General features: G+C 48.1%; 5 protein-coding genes across 5 annotated transcripts; 1 reads left to right on the top strand and 4 right to left on the bottom strand.

Moving 5' to 3' along the window:
- On the bottom strand, positions 1–2,565 carry BDV38DRAFT_111200 (ATP-binding cassette family ATPase ARB1). The gene is made up of 2 exons (XM_032050980.1): positions 1,794–2,565; positions 1–1,740 (listed from the first exon to the last, which is right to left on the bottom strand). Exons 1-2 carry the CDS (start codon positions 2,379–2,381, stop codon positions 472–474), a joined length of 1,857 nt encoding a protein of 618 aa, XP_031912721.1. The 5' UTR covers positions 2,382–2,565; the 3' UTR covers positions 1–471.
- A 739-nt stretch (positions 2,566–3,304) lies between these two features.
- On the bottom strand, positions 3,305–4,230 carry BDV38DRAFT_283871 (HPP family protein; the record flags this gene model as incomplete). The annotated part of the gene is made up of 2 exons (XM_032060129.1): positions 3,305–3,895; positions 3,958–4,230. 2 exons carry the CDS (start codon positions 4,228–4,230, stop codon positions 3,305–3,307), a joined length of 864 nt encoding a protein of 287 aa, XP_031912720.1.
- Positions 4,231–5,341: 1,111 nt separating this feature from the next.
- On the bottom strand, positions 5,342–6,890 carry BDV38DRAFT_293810 (putative NAD binding Rossmann fold oxidoreductase; the record flags this gene model as incomplete). Its single annotated transcript, XM_032062341.1, has 5 exons — positions 5,342–5,734; positions 5,807–5,894; positions 5,960–6,363; positions 6,447–6,542; positions 6,608–6,890. 5 exons carry the CDS (start codon positions 6,888–6,890, stop codon positions 5,523–5,525), a joined length of 1,083 nt encoding a protein of 360 aa, XP_031912719.1. The 3' UTR covers positions 5,342–5,522.
- A 183-nt stretch (positions 6,891–7,073) lies between these two features.
- On the bottom strand, positions 7,074–8,235 carry BDV38DRAFT_111149 (O-methyltransferase). The gene is made up of 2 exons (XM_032050978.1): positions 8,117–8,235; positions 7,074–8,055 (listed from the first exon to the last, which is right to left on the bottom strand). The coding sequence occupies exons 1-2, from the start codon at positions 8,144–8,146 to the stop codon at positions 7,258–7,260; spliced, it is 828 nt and encodes a 275-aa protein (XP_031912718.1). The 5' UTR covers positions 8,147–8,235; the 3' UTR covers positions 7,074–7,257.
- A 2,435-nt stretch (positions 8,236–10,670) lies between these two features.
- On the top strand, positions 10,671–12,807 carry BDV38DRAFT_249435 (uncharacterized protein). The gene is made up of 2 exons (XM_032054844.1): positions 10,671–12,486; positions 12,605–12,807. The coding sequence occupies exon 1, from the start codon at positions 10,723–10,725 to the stop codon at positions 12,319–12,321; it is 1,599 nt and encodes a 532-aa protein (XP_031912717.1). The 5' UTR covers positions 10,671–10,722; the 3' UTR covers positions 12,322–12,486; positions 12,605–12,807.
- Positions 12,808–13,292: the final 485 nt, after the last annotated feature.

The following is a 13,292-nucleotide window of genomic DNA, read 5'->3' as shown; positions in this document are numbered from 1 at the left end:
TATAATTAGACTATGTTCAGCTGAATTTGCTGCTCAGTTGTTTCATGCCTTCGTCATTAAACAAAGCCCTACCATAAGTGCAGGCTAAAAGGGTCCTATGACCATCAAAACAAAAGTCCTACATAACGTCTATAACAAATGGTGGAATCATAGAAGTGTAAAAAGATATAAGAATATAAATTGAACCCTGAAACGTGAGGGGTCTAGCAGGGGATGAGGTATGAAACACAGACAGACCATCTAATAAAAATAAAGCAACCCAAACAAGCAGAAGCAGATATCTCCAGATATGTATGTAAGAAAGAAAACCGTCCCCCGCCTATGTCATTGTATCACTCAGGATGGATCATTTCTCCTGTAAGAAACTTTTGATTTCAACTCCCCTGCAGCTTTTGAGTTTTCATTGTCGTCTCAGACATTCCAATCATAACAAGAAGCGTCGTTTTCCTTCATTTTTTCCCGTGCCTTTTCTTAGACAGCACCGGCGTCAATCATCTTCTTGCGCAGGTGGTCCTTGTATTGGCCGATAGTACCATCCCACCGGGTAACGGTCTTGTTCTCACAGACCATGATGTCCTTGGCAATCTTGTCGAGGAGACGGAAGTCGTGGGACACGACGACGACACCACCGCTGTAGGCGTTGATGGCATCAGCCAGACTGTCAATGGTGGGGATATCGAGACCGTTAGTAGGTTCGTCAAGAAGGATCATGTTGGGGGATTCAATGGCCAACAGAGCGAACACGATACGGCTCTTCTGACCCTCAGACAGAGTGCCCATCAGAGCAGTCTGGGACTCACCGCTCAGACCATAACGGCCGAGCTGTTGACGCCAGTACTGGTAGTCCTGGCTCTTGTCGGGGAACTTGTCGCGAACGAAGTCAAGAGACGACTTGGTCAGATCGAGCTGCTCAGCAGAGTGCTGGCTGTACATGCCCAACTTCAAGTGAGTGTGACGGCTGACACGACCACCAATGGGCTGCAGCTTTCCAGTCATGATGCGCAGCAGAGTGGACTTGCCGACACCGTTGGGACCGACCAGAGCAGTTCTGGAATCCATATCAACACCGAAGTCAAGGTGCTCATACAGAGTATCCTCCCAGTTGCCGGAGTAGGAGAAGCTGACATCATCGAAGGACAGGACGGGAGGGGGAAGCTTCTCAACTTCGGCAAAGCGGAAGCTGAAGATTCTGTCGGGAATAACGGGCTGGATGAAACCATCGGCCTCCATCTTGTCGAGGATCTTCTGACGCGACTTGGCCTGTCTGACCAAGTTGGCATATGTACCGGCGGAAGCGATGAACTTCTTGATGTGGGCAATTTCTTCCTGCTGCTTGTTGTATGCCTTCATCTGGTTCGTCTCCTGTTCGCTACGGGTCTTGTGGTAGGAATCGTAGTTACCACCATAGTACAGGAGCTGCTTCATGCGCATATCAATCATGGTGGTACAGACACCGTTCAAGAAGTCCATGGAGTGGGAAACCAGGACGAGCGTGCGCTCCCACTTCTTCAGATACTCTTCCAACCACACACAGGCCTCAAGATCCAAGTGAGCAGTAGGGTCATCCAGCAGAAGCAGGGAAGGCTTGACGAACAGAGCCTTGGCAAGAGCCACACGCATACGCCAACCACCGGACATGTCCTTGGTCTTCTTGTTGATGGTGACCTTGTTGAATCCCAGACCAGTCAAGATCAAGGAAGCACGAGTGTGGAACGTAGAGGGATCCATTTTGTCCATACGCTGGACGCAAATTAGCGTATTCCAGACTACCAGCGGGAGAAAAGAGAACTTACATCATACAGATCCTCGAGGATAGGGCTGTCGGGGCCTTGCTCTTCCAGGATATCTTCGGCCTGCTTCTCCATCCGGTCAAGCTGGTTCTGAGCCTCAGTGACGACCCACTCCAGGGCACCAAGGTCAGTAGGAGGAGCACCTTCGTTCAGCAGGTAGATATCGATATGCTCGGGGATAGGGTATTCACGCTGGGCGATAGACTTCAGCAGGGTGGACTTGCCACAGCCGTTCTCACCCAGAAGACCGTAACGACGACCGAAGTTCAGTTCGAGAGTGGAGTCGGTGATAAGGACCTTGCCGTGGAACACCAGGGAAGCGGAGGTGACCTTGACGTCGCGAGAGGATTCCATGGAAGAGAGCACACCGGTCGTGACACGATCCGAAAGGCCATGCTTGTCCATCTGTGCTGTAAGCTTCTCAACTTCCTTCATCTTCTCGGTCGTGGTGGCAGGCTGATCATCGGTCGGGACGTCACTGTCGACCTGGGGGGACTCAGCACCACCCTTCTTTCCCTTGCCGAGCTTCTTCTTGGAGTCGCCATCGGCACCACGCTTTGCCAAACGAGCGGCTTTGGAAGCAGACACCATTTTGTCGGGTGTATGTGTTGGTTAGGAGAGGAGGGAGGGGAGGGGAGGAAAGCGTCAAGAGACGGAAAGGAGGAAAGGTCAAAAGCCTGTCGGTAAGGCAAGAAAGAAAGAGAAAAAAGGACTTCCAGTGAGTGGATCAAATAATAGCGGGGTCAAAGGGGGTCAACCAAAAGCCTTTTTCCTCTGAGTGGGTGGGGTGAAGTTTTCTTGGAAGCCCTTATCGATAGAGAGCACTCGGAATAGTAATCGGTGGGTGAGACGAAGCCCCAAAGAGTTGATTCGAGACAAAGGAACAAGAGAGAAATGAAACGATATAATATATAGCCCAGGAACTCAACAGGGAAACGGTTCTAGTGGCGATAACCGAAGATGATTAACGCCCCAAAAGAGATGATACTAGTAGGGAGGAGGAAAGAAAACAGAGATTTTGATGGTTTCTTGGACACCTTCAAAAATTCCTTCAGTGGGTCCCGCTCATTTGCCTCGATGATTGGCTTTCCGACGTCACCGCACGGGTCGTGGCGCAGTCTAGTCTCCTTTGGGCATCAACTGCACGTGATTTACAGCCTTATGCCCAAGGCACCAGTCTAGACTGGTCAGCAAATAGGGTAACACCCTTACTCATGTAGTGGCAGATGTGTCTCCTGTGGGACATCAAGCCACAGCATACTACCATGTGAGGTTCCCGCATATGCCTACCTATAGTATTATCTGTAAAGTATCCAGATCGATATCTTTCGCGATACTACTTACTTACATTGCAAGCTGTGGTACTAACAATAGGGTGGATAGTCTCTATTTCTATCTGTATAGATGATGATGGTTCAGTAATTAGATGGGAGAATATGCATGTGCTTAGGCCGCTTGATAGACAATGGGTATATGGCCCAAACGTGGGATATCGGACAACTAGGTGGTAGGTATTAACGTATGCGCTGGCTGATTTTTTCCAAAAACTCCTTTTCCTCTGCCGTTATCCAAACATTATCCGGGATGGAAACCCTCCCTTCCTCAATAACAATCCGTGCTGGAACGGTAGCTTCAGTGTCATCATCTGATGCAGTAGGGGTCAAGCTCTCTTGCTTGCCTTCTCGGGCACTTTCAATGTCCTCAACCACAACTTTGGGACGTGGCAGAGGATCGGGGGTCCACCAATACACCGGAAACCGTCGTTGAATGTTATTGATCACCAGCGCCACCGCTTGCATCATGATACACCCAAGAAACATAATCAGGACCAGAAACCAGCCAATTTCGTACCCTTCGGTGACAGCGAGGAGAGCTGTTGCGCCAGCAGGCGGGTGGACAGTCTTCGTCAGAACCATTGCGGCGGTGGTGATTGCACAGGCCAGAGCTCCCCCAACCTGAGGTAGTGAATTAGCATGGGGATTTAAGGCGAAAAGCCTTCCGATCCCGATACCAATAGCGCTCGCCATGACCTGGCTCAGGACGGCATTGCGCGGTTGTGCAAAGGGTGACTCAATAGCGCTGAACTCCAGCACAGCTGCGGCACCCTATCCGAACATTAGTATGTTGATCATTGCAGGAGTCTGTGTGACGTGCGCCAGGTACGTACAAAACTAGCCACAATAATTGGCGCATGGTGGTGCTGGAAAGAGGGGACATGCAAGGATACTTCGGCGACAACTAATACACCACAGAAGACGCCGATCAAGGACCAGAAGGCGAGCACGAGGTTACCCAAATTCTTTGGAGGTTTGTCCCCTCTATATCCCAGGAAGTGAGAGATGGGACGAGGTAGCCAGCGCCATGGCGGACGTGGAACCAACGGATTCAGGTATCTGTCGATATCCACATGCCAGCGGGAAAAATCCACGTTCCTTAACATCGAGGTCGACTGGAGTCTGTTCTACGCGCGAAATGGGTTGCTGCGTGTTAGGTCACAAACACATCCTCCGGGTTTATGTATCTGGTGAAGTTAGAGCCACTTGCCACTTGTTGGAGGTGAAAAAAAGATTCGATACAACGCTAGGTACAAAACAGAAAATATTCCCCAGCACTAAGGATATAAAAAAAAGTATGAAAGAAGTACAGGAAAGGATAAATAAGAACTGCTTGAAAGAAGGGGTCTAGGCTGAGCCGAGAAATTACCGGCAGTCGACAGAGGATGAGGACCTTGACTCATAGACTATCCTCTTGTTTTGATCATCTGATGCTCGCGGACAGTAAATGAGAAGTGGACACTCACCAGCCCTTGACTGTTTAGAAAAGAATAGGAGATTTAACCCGCAGTGTGTTCATGAAAGCGCCACTGAAGGTTGGGACCATGGGATACTTCAGTACTTTTAATCCCGAGGAATGACCTTAAAGCCAAGGGAAAGACTGGCAGACGGTGAACTGTCCGTACCGTATCTCCGCGGAAAGTCGAGAGAATACCCGTCTAGAATTGACGAAAGAGAACATTGTGTCGCTTGAAAGGGATGACGATGACGGTGCTCGTCTGCTTGGTCTGCCATTGAGCGCATTTCAATTAAGTAACAGATTTCCGTCTTGGGTTTAGCGGCATGGGGACCTGAGGATTTTCGTCGACCCCACAGTTTCGTAACGTAATTTACGGCGTGCCCTACGTGATGGAAATTATCCCCGATTCGTGGATTACCCCGGCCACATTAGGTTAGTTTCATGTCAATTCAATCATCCATGACCGTCTGGTAGGCCTTTTTATTGCTCTGAGTTCCCCTCCCTTCGCCGAGTCTTGCGGAGAATAAGCCGAGCTGGTCAGCCGCGCCATTGCTGACAACTTGCGCAGTCGGCGATGATGATACTAAACTCCAGAACATCAGAAATGTGCGCAGCTCAATGTGACATCAACAGAGACGAAATAACAATCAGCAATCGCCGAATACCGACTCTGAATGGACGACAGTCATAAGGGGTTTTATAGATGTGCGCTACTCGGCTCATCTTGCCAATGAAATCTATCGGTTGTTCGCATAACTCGTACTAGCAAACACTTCGGAAAGACCTCTCCTTAGGGGTAATCTTACCCAAAAAGGCATGTCTCTACCAACGGGTAGAATACAGCATCATATATATAGCAGTGAGTCACAAAAGGAGCGCGAGGAAAAAAATTGTCATGTCATGATCGTCAATACCTTATCTTTATATATATACAGAAATTTAAACATCAAGGGTCTTTCCTAGTCGTGAACTCTCCTTTGCCAACTCAATCAAGCGGATAACATCACGGGCCTCCGCTCCGCTGGCGGGAAGGTCGCCCTCCCCCGCAAGAGCGCGGGCAAGCTTCCTGTAGTATTCAGACCAGGTGGGAGGCTCCACTGTCGGCGCAACTTCTCTGACGGGCTTGCCGTTCTGGATAGTGGTCAGGGTACCTGGGAAGAATAACATTAGTAAGTGTGCTACTGACAAAGCTTTGTCTGGGAATGGGAGAGAGACAAGCATACCATATCTTTCACTAGGTTCTCTGCCGTATACGCTGTCGCCGGGCTTGATTCCGCTCTTGAGCTGCTCCTCCTGGACATCGAGATGGAACTGTTTTTGGAATATACGTCAGCTTATTGTTTTTAGGCTCTAGGATCCCGAAACCAAGCCTTTACCTTCTTAAAGCTGCCCTTCTCTCCGCGAACCCAGAACCTGAGTTGCTCTTCTTCCGGGCTTACGACAGCGGCCTTGGCCGTCACCAGAGGACCGTTGTTATAGTGGAACAAGACAGTAAAAGAATCCTCGTAGCCGGATGTGTTTACCGCCCGCTGAGAGCCAATGAATCCAGTGACACGGTTGGGCAGTCCGAACAGATGCACGGCCTGGTCTAACAGATGACTTCCGAGATCGTAAATAGCACTACCGCCGGGAACAACCTTGTTCTTCCACTTGGAAACATCGGCAGCGGGCTCTTCGGGACGATGACGATCGAAGTGAGTTTCGAATTCGGCGACACGGCCAAGGACGCCACTCTTCACGAGCTTGGAGGCGGTCACGTAATCGGCATCCCAGCGACGGTCTGCACAAAACTCATTGTTAGTCGCTGTTCTGCAGCATGCTGGTCCTCGAACGAGACGCTTCACGAAGAGTTATCACACATACTTTGGTACACAGCCAAGAGCTTGTTCTGTTTCTCAGCAAGGGCAACGAGCTCATCGGCTTCCTGAGTAGTGGGGGTGAAGGGCTTCTCGCAGACAACTGTAGTGGCTTCGTTAGCGCGCACGAAAGGAATTGATGTCGCAGATAGTTCCTGGGACACTCACCATGCTTTCCGTGCTCCAAGGCCAACTTCGTCAACTGGTAATGCGAGTCTGGTGCGGTAGTAACAATGACGACATCGACTCCGTCGTCCTTGACCATGTCCTCGGCAGTCCGATAGGACTTGATGCCGGGGTGATCCTTCTCGGCATCATCGTCAGGCTTCGGTGTACGCTGAACAACAGCGTAGAGTTTCAACTGAGGGACATCGGAAACAAAAGGGATGTGGAATGTTTTAGCGCTGAAGCCATATCCGACCACACCAACATTAAAGGTCTTGGAAGCCATAATGGTTTATATGGATCTATCAAGGACAATCACAAGGGTGTCAAAGTAATAGGGTTTGAAAAATATGGATTTGAAAGAGAGACCGGCCGGGCCTTGTGGAGCTTTATATACACTTAGGAAAATTATTCAAGAAGTCATATTAGCGATGATGTAGAAACACAGCTAGTGCGGGGGAAGGTCCTCGCGATAGGAACCTTTGGGTCCGGCGGATAGGGCGGGGCAAAATTCTACCAAATCTGGCAAAGGCCGACCGTCTGTCACGCTTCCGAGCCGACCGATTGAAATGCTCTTCCGCCGGAAATGCTTTTCCCGATCACGCCTTCTCAACTCCTACACACCGAGTAATCTCCAGGGCATCCTACAACAGTTAGCAATCGTCATTCTTAATATATAATAGGCAGGCATCGCTCACCCTAAGTCCCTCCGGTTGATTCAGGGTGCTCTCATACACCAAATTCGGGTCCCCGAGGATGTCAAATAGAGGCGTGGCATCCGCGCCAAGAAAGGCCCGCACACTCACAACAGGTATACCCTCCGTGTTATACATCTGGATTGGCCCCTTCTCGGCCGCCTTTCGCTTCTGTTCCACCGTGCTCCGGACATACTCCAGGTACGGTGGATTGCCCGGATAGAGCACATTATCAGCCACCAGAACCGAAACATCGGGAACGATCATGCCAATCTGCTCGCATAGTTTCAGATCCGTAGTATACGCAGGCTTGTAGTGATCAATGAACATAATTTCCACCTGTGGAACTTCACCACTGGTATACAACTTATTCAGAGACTGGTCGCTGCGACCCACCAAGATCTGGACAAAATCCCGGAGGCCTGCCAGATCCAGCAGCAGGGTTGAGATAGCGGCGAATTCAGGGCTCAACTCTAAACTGTAGTACTTTTTACCACCGGCCCGACGCACGGCATCGCCGAACAGGATGGCCGAGTAGCCCACGTAACCTCCGAGTTCGATCATAGTCTGGGGCTTGCGCTCGGCAATGAGGTCTGCTACGACCTTCCCTTTCTCGGGACCCACATGGATGAGGTGACGCGATTTAGCGAATTCGTCAATCAGATCCAGTACCTTCTGGGGGTTTCCCTGGATCTCATCCCGGTTTGGCTGGGCGTAGATGAAGTCTAGAAGGTCGAGTTCAGCTTCGTCATTGCGCTACTCATGGATCATGTTAGCACTGATTTCTAAGGGTAAAGACGCATCGAATCTATCTTACCTGACGAGTTGTAGGCTGGCTTTGCGACATTATGAATGATAACTAGTAAAGATATCGATAATTTCACACCAAATAAACCAAAGACAGGAAAATCTCACGTCTAAAGACGAACAATACCACAGATACTCCAGACCAACCGTGGTATTTATAATGTCAATCCCAAGGCAACGATCGTCATCATCCAAAACCTAAAGAACAAGCTCGGACATAAATAATTGTCCACCAACAATCCATAACCCCGAAAACGGCATTAATTCCGCCATCCACAAGTCTATAGAGACGAGGACAAGATTAGCTTATCTAGTCCGACACTAAGTATAGTCGTACCCCAGTCCAGCAACGTAACCTAATCTTTATCTCGCGTGGGAAACATCGGCCTCGGATACTGGGTTCAGTTTAAGAACCCGTAAACTCCGAGGTCTAGTTCGTTGTCCGACAATCTGATAAGGGTTTGAGCCCCTCATTTAGAATATCTCCGAAGGATCGAAGGATTGAGGAATCGACAGGGTTCGGTATCCTTTTTCCTTGGGTCTGAGTCATGGCATTGTTTCTTTTCAGCTTTGTGAGTCATATACAGGTTGATCGGGGTCAATGAGAGGCATTCTCTCGAGCGTGAGAATATGGTCAGTATAAGCCGCTGACGTCTATGATAGGAATCGGTATCTCCTGTGATTCGGGGTGATCACTTATTCGAGAATCGCTCACAGCTTTCCGTTCAGAGAGGTAGCAAAAAAGGTTGGGATTCTTGTTGAGAGATTTACTACACTTGAGTTATAGAAGAATTCATTGTCGGGAAAACCGATGTTCACAGCAGCTCTAACAAGGGTCTTAAGTGTATTGTCCCATTTAGTAACGTAATTGCCAGCGGGTTAAGCCTCGCGGCATAGGTAAAGATGACTCTGACGAGTATGGATATCTAGCAACGTTCCAGGGAGAAGGCAATTGCCAGCTCCGTACTGCGGGGGTGATTAGGTTTGCAGAATTAAATACTATTCAAAGAGACTAGAAGTTATGTCGCAGAATCATGACAAATGATGGCGATTTCAGTTTCTCTCCCTTCATCCTGTCCAACGGCATGTTACGAGATAGCAAGATTTTATTGTAAAGTTGGATCTGAAAGGCTGTGGAGAGTGCTGGGTATAAAGGCTGACCTTATTCACCGCTAGGAGGCTAGGCCTACATATCTTATAGTTACATATGATCAACGAACTCAACCACGGACAGTCAAATTGGGAACTTCCTGTGGTTTTGTACCATGCTTATATTTCGAGAGACCACCATCACAGCAAAGAATGGTTAAGAATGGTTAGGAATAGTTATTTACCTAGTCTTGCTGTTATATGCTTTTGCCTTATTTGGCTGACACCGTCCTTTGAATTTTCTTTCTGTGGATTGAGAAAGCATCACTAGATTGCTATTAGACAGTTTGCTTATTGAATCATTTGCTTGGAAATATTCTCTTTTTCTCCCTGTTTGGGTGGACTTACGTATCAACTTAGAAGCTGCGCTATTCGTCCTTGATCATGCCTGAAGCTCCATCAACCGCTATTAACTACGCTATTATCTCACATACCCAGTGTAGTAGGATTTAACGGGACGGAGTCATATCATGTAAATGTATGGTTGTTGACTAATTCCATGGGTCGTCTCCCGTGCAAGATTCATTTTTTAATTCCACTGGAAATCAACCGGCAGAGCGTATGATACGGTGACCTCTTCCAGGTCCGGGAATCCCCAAGTTTGATACCTCTACTGTCTATTTTAGATTGAAGAATTAAATAACAGAACTATTCAAGCATCAATGTGAGACAATGAAACTTTGAGTTTGTTTACTTTGGAAATATTATACCAAAACACACCCTTGTATTATCCGAAGTCACACTAGAAGTGCTCAGAGCCTTGCTTGCATACTCTATTGCCCTACTTGTAGATCTTATCAGATCAGATCATCCATCACATACATCTGAGGTTACCATATCCCCCGTTCATGTACTACGTCTGAAATGACATACCTAACTGCTTGTTAACTACCTCAGGAATTAGGCTATGCAACGAGTTAGAAGATACAATGTGAAATTTGGTAGGGAACCCAAGGGGTCTGTGCTGAACAGGTAGTGGGGATTGTCGATCTTCTTCAGGCGCATTGCTTCGTGGGCTGAGGGCTGATTGCAGATCGCTTGAATTTTCTCCGTTCGTTCTCTCCTCTCTCCTTTTTCTTTTTCTAAAAATATCTTTTTGTCTTTCTATAAAGATTTACGAACAACTGCATCGGCAATAATATTGTGCTCTATGTATAAAAATGGTGAGGTTGATTGTATTATACTGTGTGAGTATGTCTACTAAGGTAGGGCTGGATAAATGAATGGTTCGTTCATTCGATCCCCAAAAAGCATTGGCAAAAGTGAGACGTGGATGGATAAAGTTTCGTCCACAAAGGGGGAGCCAATGACAGTTAACTAGCATGTGATTCTTGGAGCAAGGGGAAAAAAAAGACATTCAGCTGAGGGTTTCAGCCCAGCCACCTGGATTGACAACAAAAATATTAACTAATCCGGCGAAATGCAGGCTGACGTGGTCGTCTGGTCGCATTCCGGAGGGGTTCGTGGATGAAGACATCTGAGAATAACAGGGCAGTTGCCCACCACCGATCGAGTCTTTCTTCACAACTCTATGCATATAGCGATCAAGAATTTGGCCTCATGTCCATCCCCACAGTGAGACGAGCCTTTGGCTCAATTCCGAAACAAAGTACGCTCCAGTCCGTTCGAGGGCTATTACAAATCCAGATTCTCGCCCTTTTACTACGAATCGCCATCTCAATCATCCTGCTGCCGCTGGATAACGCCATCCTTTTTGCCACGTACCTTGTCGGTCATTTTTCTGTATTCCTCTCGCATTCTAACTCAGCTCGTCGCCGGCAGGCCGCGCGACGTGATGTCCAATTCTACCCGAAAACCATCTTCATCACCGGCATTGACACCCCTTACGGGCTGGCCGTGGCACGATGTCTATACTATCACGGTCATCGGGTGGTGGGTGCCGACATCACAGATCTCCCGTTCGCATCGGGCGAAGGCATGTCGAAAGCGCTAGCGATTTTCTATCGCATCCCGAGGTCAAGCTATGTGTCCCGCCTGCTCGACATCATCCACAGGGAGAAAGCCGATATCTGGATTCCTTGTTCGTCGCGGGCGAGTGTTCTGGAAGATGCAATGGCCAAACAGGCAATTGAAAGTCGAACGGCGTGTAAATGCATCCACCTGGACACGGATCTGGTGAATCAGTTTAGCGACACAGAATCCTTCACTCAGTATCTAGTCGAAAAGGAATTACCCGTGGTAGAAAACCACCAAGTGCAGTCGCGCGACTCTATACACAAGATCTTGCATCGGTCGCCGAGCAAGGTCTACCATATGCGCCGACCAGATCTTACTGTGAGCGACAACAAAGTCGTCACATTACCGAAGAGGACCCTAAGCATGACTTATACGGAAGTCAGCGAGATCCAAATCTCCAAAGACCGGCCATGGGTCTTGCAGCAACAAGCTCGGCTGGGGGAGTTCTTCGCTGAATTGCTGCTTGTTGGTGGACAGGTTAAGGCCATCAAAATTCGTCCAGCAGACAACCAACTTTGGGGCCACTCCCGTCTAGACGAGGGGCTTGCATTGGCAATTCATCGGCTCATGGACCGTTTCGCATGGAAAGGGGGGCATCGGATGACCGGCCATCTATGCCTACGGTTAATGGTTGACGAAGAATTTGATGCTAACAATGTACGCTATGTAACTCATATTGCCGGCTGCACTCAAGGCACAAGCGCTGTCAAGCATCTTCTGGAAGGACCATCACCTTCGTTGATTGATGGATACTTGGCGGTTCTCTCATCACAACCCGATGATACGTCCGCGGACCTCGACAGAAAACGGATGCAAGCTAGAGCAAGCATATCATCGATCCCACGTCGCCAATTCAGCTTCTACGAGACGCTTAAGCAGTGCGATGTCCGGAGAGTGCTCCCCTCTCTTTACCCGGTTGCCCAGCAACTCGACCATTTCGTCAGCCAGGGAAGCGATCTTTTACTATTCTGGAAGGATCCTCGTTTCTCGGTCCTTGATCCGCTGCCATGGTGGTGGAATGCACATATCTACCAACCACTGAAAGAATTGGAATTGGTATTGAGCAGGAAAAATGTCAAAAGGCTGTAGCAGTACCCACTAGGTCACCTCACCTTTCTAAGTTTTTCTTTTATATTTTGCCTGGCCGTATTATTTACCCTTCCGTGGCTGGGGGTCTTTGGGATATGAGCATAATCACCACGGATGGTACTATAGAGAGCAACAGGTGGCGTCTTCAAAATTATAATCATTATTGTACGTTGTCATGAACACAAAAACTGAACGAACCCCTTAACGAAATGATGTTATGATATGAAAAAAAAAATGGAATTTATTTGATTTTGGATGGACTGTCAGCTTATCATACGCTTAGCAATTCTCATGTAGGTTCTAAAGCATGGAAGCCATGTGTGGTTCTCCGTGTTTCCAATAATAGGAACGCGTCTATTCCGTATATTCACAATCTCTCAGTGCTCGTATTGGTGATGATAGATATGTTCTTGGCATCCCACATCATATTTACAACTACATGTCGAGCAGTTCTACGGAGTACCTAGTGGATATAGATTGCTGCCTTCTATGGGGTGGTTTCCGTGGCTGTGATGGCATTGCTGTGCACTGCCACTACACCACAAATGATATTGAGCTCAAATGGGCGTTGCCTAGCAAATTCAGTCTCTGGCTTTCATGGAGGTTGCCTTTAGTCAAATGAACAGACGATTAAAAAGCGTTAGTACCCTCAATGGTGCCCAACTAAGGATGAATAGAGGTCAATGACGTGTTTTTCCAATTGTGGCCCACAGTCCAGTCTGGATTAATAACAATGGTATTCTTTTTGGGTTCCAATAAAATGACAAGTGATTTGGATTCAGTAGCGTTCATAATTTCTGGTGCATTTAATGCACCTCTGCTTCTATTTCGGTGGCCATTAGGGCCACTAGACTGGAAATGGTAAGGTCGGTTACCTGGATACAGCCGCGTCTGTACAAGTACGGTAAACGCATGACTTCCTCAATACTTCCAAATTGATGTTCCTTGCATCGAGCTACATCTCGTTCATT

The sequence above is a fragment of the Aspergillus pseudotamarii genome (assembly GCF_009193445.1).
Source record: "Aspergillus pseudotamarii strain CBS 117625 unplaced genomic scaffold BDV38scaffold_33, whole genome shotgun sequence".
In the NCBI taxonomy this organism is placed as follows: Eukaryota; Fungi; Ascomycota; class Eurotiomycetes; order Eurotiales; family Aspergillaceae; genus Aspergillus; species Aspergillus pseudotamarii.
This window is presented reverse-complemented; position numbering and strand designations above follow the sequence as displayed.